Source organism: Cyprinodon variegatus, unplaced genomic scaffold (genome assembly GCF_000732505.1).
Source record: "Cyprinodon variegatus isolate N-32 unplaced genomic scaffold, C_variegatus-1.0 Scaffold232, whole genome shotgun sequence".
Lineage (NCBI taxonomy): Eukaryota > Metazoa > Chordata > Actinopteri > Cyprinodontiformes > Cyprinodontidae > Cyprinodon > Cyprinodon variegatus.
The window spans coordinates 44364-49973 of NW_015150685.1; the positions used below are offsets into that span (position 1 = coordinate 44364).

Below are 5610 nucleotides of genomic sequence, written 5' to 3' on the forward strand. Positions count from 1 at the left end.
CCGTATCGTAGGTAACTTCATGATCTATATATCTATCATGATGTATGTGTTTTAGTTTTTGGGTTTCAACAGCCCTCTTTTTCTTTTGTGAAAAGAAACAACAACAAAAAAAGCTCATTGTGGACCCAAGAATAGTGTTTTTAAAATTTTTATTATCGGTTGCTAATTTTTCACCTGAAAATGTGTTTTTATAGACATGTATTCCCCTCAGAGGGTCATCTTCTGTTTTTAATAATACAGAGGAACTCTTTCATTTCATTCCCGTTTGGTGATTTAAAGGAACAAGACGTTCTCAGCCCTCGGGTTGGATTCAGAGCAGCACCAACCATCATAGCTTTGTGTTGTGGCAATCTAGTGTGACTCTGACAAAAACATGAGTCACGTTTGATTAAAGGATGTTACGTTAAAACCATCTGGGAATGTTGGTTTAAAAGCCCAATAAATCCAAAGGCCGTTAAAAAAAGAAGGGACAGAAGCAGATTTGTGGGGCTCAAATCTTGGCAAAACTGACTTCCGACTTGAGTCAAACTCTGAAAGTAAAAGCAGATCTTAAAAATAAAGAAACTACATCATCTTGATCTACTTGCGCCAGTCTTCTCCTGCTCTGCCCTAAAACCTCTTAGCATAAAGGAGGGCTAACTAAAACAGCAGCTTAGAACAATAGTCAGTACATTTTCTGATATTTTGACGAAGTAAAAACTTTTTATATGTGTGTATGCAAGATTAACTACTGCTTCCTTGAATAAATCAGTGCCACATTGTTTAGGAGTTTTATGTTCTCGAGAAGAACACAGGAAAGTGTGGACTTGGGGAGAACAGGAGCACACAGCATAAATATGGGACAATTGGAATAGAAGCGTACTTGTGACATCACCACACGCTCGGCTTGTCTGGAGCTGCATTTCACCTCCTGTTATTAATAGTCTCTAGATAATAATAAATTCTGATTTTTCATTTGGCGGGGGAATAATAATAAACACAGTCAGATGAACACACATCAAATGAACATTTTGCAAAACAAAACAAAAAACTCGCCATCAGAGCCAGCGGTACTTCACACACGGTAATGCCGTAAATAGGGAGGGGCGTTTTGTCCGTTTTTGGTCTTCTTGTTCTTGTGAATTGGAACAGTACTATGGCTGAGGCTGATGACGTTTCACGAGCACATGGCATGAACAAGAACACATATAGAGAAATGGCCATAGTTTATCTTATGAGACTACCTAACGAATGAACGAACGAAAGAAAGCATGCATGCACGCACGCACTAACTAACTAACTAACTAACTAACTAACTAACTAACTAACTAACTAACTAACTAACTAACTAACTAACTAACTAACTAACTAACTAACTAACCTGTTGCATACTATTGAGGTCATCAAAAACTCAACAAAAAACAATCATCCAGTGGACTACATTCAGTCTCGAATCCCGTTGTGACTGCAGGAGCACATTTCAATAGTTTATCTGCTCGCTTTGTGTTTAAAAAAAAAAAAAAAAAAAATATATATATATATATATATATATATATATATATATATATATATTTATTTTTTTTTTTTTAATCCCTCTGCTACCTAGCTTTTACAGGCCATCTTTAAAATAATTTCCTTAGAAAACTTTCTCCACCCCCCCAAAAAATTTTTTTTAAATGATGCCTAAATGCTATTTATTAAATGTACTATTTATAAATAACATCCATGTAATATACAGTCAACGTCAGGGGTCACCAACCATTTCAAGGCTGAGGGCTACTTCATGGCTATTGAATCATAGGAAGGGCTACCAATACTGACCTGTGAACAAGAGGGGTCAGCGTTCACCTAAACTTCATCCAAATTAAACACATTTTTATTGTTAACTTTTAATTTCTAATTTTCCTTTAAACATTATAATTTTAAAATCTCTATAAATGCTAAAATGCCCTATATGATTACTATGATGAAATGCTCTATAAGTTATTAAAAAGAAGAGTCACAGAATAAAATACAGTTTCAAACTTAGCCCACTGCTGAGTTGCTGTTTTCAGAAGGCGTTGAGGGCACCCCATGTGGTCCTTGAGGGCCCCTTGGTGCCCACGGGCACCGCGTTGGTGACCCCTGGTCAACGTTATACACTGCTTCAGACGCAGAACAGATTGTTAACATGCATGACCAAAGGTTAGCTACACTGGGCTATTAGCCATAGTATGAGAGCGAGAAGATAAATATTTGGGGTAGGTACCCCACTGCTGTTGATACAGCTACATAATTAGCATATTATCAGAGTAAATAAAGCCCACAATGGACAGATGCCAGGAGCAGTTTGTTATTCACCTCCTTATTGATTTGATTTTGCTGATAAATAATAATATTCATAGAACTCTTTTCTCCCTAAAAGCATCCTTGCAGTACATGCCATCATGTGGAAAGTCTCTGCTGCCCCTATCTGGTCTTCACTGGCTGCTCTCTGGAAACGCTCCTTCCCTCCTCTCCTCTGCTCCCCTCAGTCCACCAGCTGTCCCATTCCTCAGTGTTATTATTGGATTTCAGAAAGCCGGGAGGGAGCATACATCACATCTCCCTTTGTCACCCCTCCCCTCGTTTACACTCATTCTTTCATTCATCTTTTTCCTTTTTAATAACTCCCTCTCTGCTCTTTGGCCATTAATAAAGATGAACTCACTCTGCTGTCACCTCCTGCTCTCATCTCTCTCTCTATCTCAGTCTCTCCGTCGTCCTCTTTCTCTCTGCTCTTTATTGACCCTCTTCTTTACACGTCGGCCCCCTCATCTCACATGCCTCCTTTTCCCCGTACATTGTCTCTTATCTCCCCGCTCATGCCTCGAGTTCGCTCTCTTCCTCCCAGCTTGCCCTCCGTAAAAAGCTCTTGCCTTCCCTCCATCCCCCTAACCTCTTCTTTCTTCTTCAATTTCTCTCCGCCTGACACAGCAGTCCATCATGCGCTGGCCTCTGGACGCCGGCCTTCCTCTGACGCTCTCATTCATCAGGACTTTGAAAAGCTGAAATCACTCTCTCCTCTCCTCCACTGGCCGCTGCCACTTATTGCGCTATCCATCACACCTGGCGGGAGATCAATACGAGCCCTTCCCCTCTGCTCCCTCTCTCCCCCCTCCTTTGCCCTGACTTCATCTTCTTCAGTCTGCAGTGGATTTCTTTCACATGTGGCTCTTTGCAGCTTGGGCTCGTGTGAGAAAACCAAACCTGTCAGGCCCTTTAGGCACCTGAAATGTGGAACAAGACGGGAGTAAAATGTCAATAGTGATCCTTTTTGACATGGAGAGGCAATGCAGAACTCTCGCTTGACGTTATTTTACATAGAGATTGATTAGTATGATATCATAACATGTTTCTATGTGCACTGGAACAGTGTAGTATGAAATAACATAAAGTATTTACATTTTATTGACCACATCAATTTTTATTGGAGGGTCCATTGACAAGCTACCAGGAAATTCAAATCGGAGCTCAAGTGTAGTAACTGAGCTACCTTACTACACTCAGTTTCCCTAGGTAGGCTCAGTGTGGAACTGTTGGCTAGCCTTGAAAATTTAATCAAACACCTTCATCAGTGGATCTTGTCTCTGATTTTTGTGAATGATGAGGTTCTGCTGGATCTCTCCTGCCAAGACCTGGATCATGCACTGGTGTTTGGCAGACAAGTGCAACATGGCTGGGATGAAGATTATCTTCTTCAAGTCAGAGGCCATGGTTCTTGACTGGATTGCATCACATGTCTGTGCATGGTTGTATGTCTTTGGGTGTCTCTGGGCTGCCCTGCGACAGACTGGTGACCTGTCCAGGATGTACCTGGCCTATTGCCCATAGACTGCTGAAGATAGAGACCGGCCCCATTGCAACCCTGTTGGAATAAGCGGTAGAAGATGGATCTGATCTAACAAGTGACAGTTCTATGTTGTTATGGTTGATATAGTGTAATNGTAGAAAATGAAGGCTAATCATGTTTTGGGTGTACTATTCCTTTAAGTTCCACTATCTTTTCAATAAAAGCCATAGATATGTATTTTTTCACCTAAAAAGAAGAGTGAGTGTGCTTTCATCACTTCACCAAAATACATTGTTTATATGCTGTGGAGAAACAGTTTATACACACCTATCTAAACTATTAAAGCTTGTCAGTGAAATATCCCTACTGCTCGGAAAAGAAAACTTAAAAATAGGATCATAATCTGATGAACGCCATTTTGAGGTGACATCATAAAAGTACTTTCCTTCTCAATCATCACAGCATATAAAGCAAAGCCACTCTTATCAATGCTTCTACCGATGTTCACAGAGACCACAAACGTGCGTTAGAGGTCTCTGCACAGTTTTGGAGTAAAAAGGGCTTTTTTTGTCGCTCATATTGTTGGTGTCAGCGTAGGCAAAAAAAGTATTGATTCACGGTTTTTCCTTTGTTAAGAAGACTAAATGTTCACTGCATGCAAGTTATTAAAAAAAGCAAATAAGACAGAGAAAGCACAAAATCCACTAATGGAATTTGTTTTCACAATATGCCAAAATGTCTTTGTGGTTCATTGAGGCTGAGAGAGAGCATAAGAGCACAGAAATTTCAAGAGAAAACAGGAAGGCTTGAATAAGAACAGCCAAGTAGATTTGTTCTGTTCTTCGAGCTTTTAACATGTATCATGAGACATCTAGTATTTTGAAATGTTGCCAATATTTTGAATCAAGTCAAACTTAGGATCAAATGGGGAGGGCATATATACCCACACAAACTATTAGATATTAGATGCAAGAAAGAGTTAATAGAATAAACCATTTTAATATCAGAAATCCCGTTTGAAAGTGACTTCTCTCTTAAATTAACGGAACAGCATTGCCTCTCCCCCTGACACAAATAATAAGTGGCTAAAAGAACATACAGAAGGATGACTAGAAAAACTAAACATTTATAAAATAATTTCTTAGGAATAAATCCAAACTGGCTAAATTAAAACTGGCATTCAGAAAAGCCAGAAACCCCCTTTTTTATCAGGAAAACATTTTAAAAAAATTAGTATTACTTAATCTGTCAAAAAAGTTTGAACTTGAAACAAAAATGTATTTAATAATTTTATCTCACCTGTCGATAATGGTACACATGTCGATCAGGAGGTTGCTGTAATCCCCTAACAGCTTGTGCTGCACCTGGATGAGATCCACCGGCTGGTCTTTAATTTTTAGGGTCCGCATACAACCTTGGAAAGCTCTGAAATGATTCCTGCACTCCTGGCCTTCGACAGGGCAACCTGGAAGTAAAACAAGACCAAACTAATAAAGTACAAAGAAAACCACGGCATTACCCCAATGGTGATAAGCTATTTGAGTCTCCATCCTAATGAGTTGCAGATGTCAATCGAATATCCAATCTTATTAACTTGAAAGGTAAAGTATGAGCCAGGATTCTTGTGCAGTTGTTGCTATGGGAGTGTTGGCCTAGTGCAGGGGTAACCCATTAAAAATCTTCAGGGTATGAATAAAGAAAACCATCAACATGTAAACGTCCAGAGACATTTTTGATGATAATCTTTTACTTTGAACAGAATTTAAAACTGAAATAAAATCAGGTGTTTATGCATTTTATACATTGAATTTTGAAATTAA

General features: G+C 39.2%; 1 protein-coding gene across 1 annotated transcript in view; it reads right to left on the reverse strand.

The window, feature by feature from the left end:
- Positions 1–2989: 2989 nt before the first annotated feature.
- LOC107088895 (contactin-associated protein-like 4) overlaps positions 2990–5610 on the reverse strand; it is a 47611-nt gene continuing 44990 nt past the window's right edge. Inside the window, exons 10-11 of the mRNA XM_015381363.1 lie at positions 5090–5255; positions 2990–3227 (exon numbers count right to left, since the gene is read on the reverse strand). Coding sequence (XP_015236849.1) covers positions 2990–3227; positions 5090–5255 — 404 coding nt within the window. The remainder of the gene's footprint in view (positions 3228–5089; positions 5256–5610) is intronic.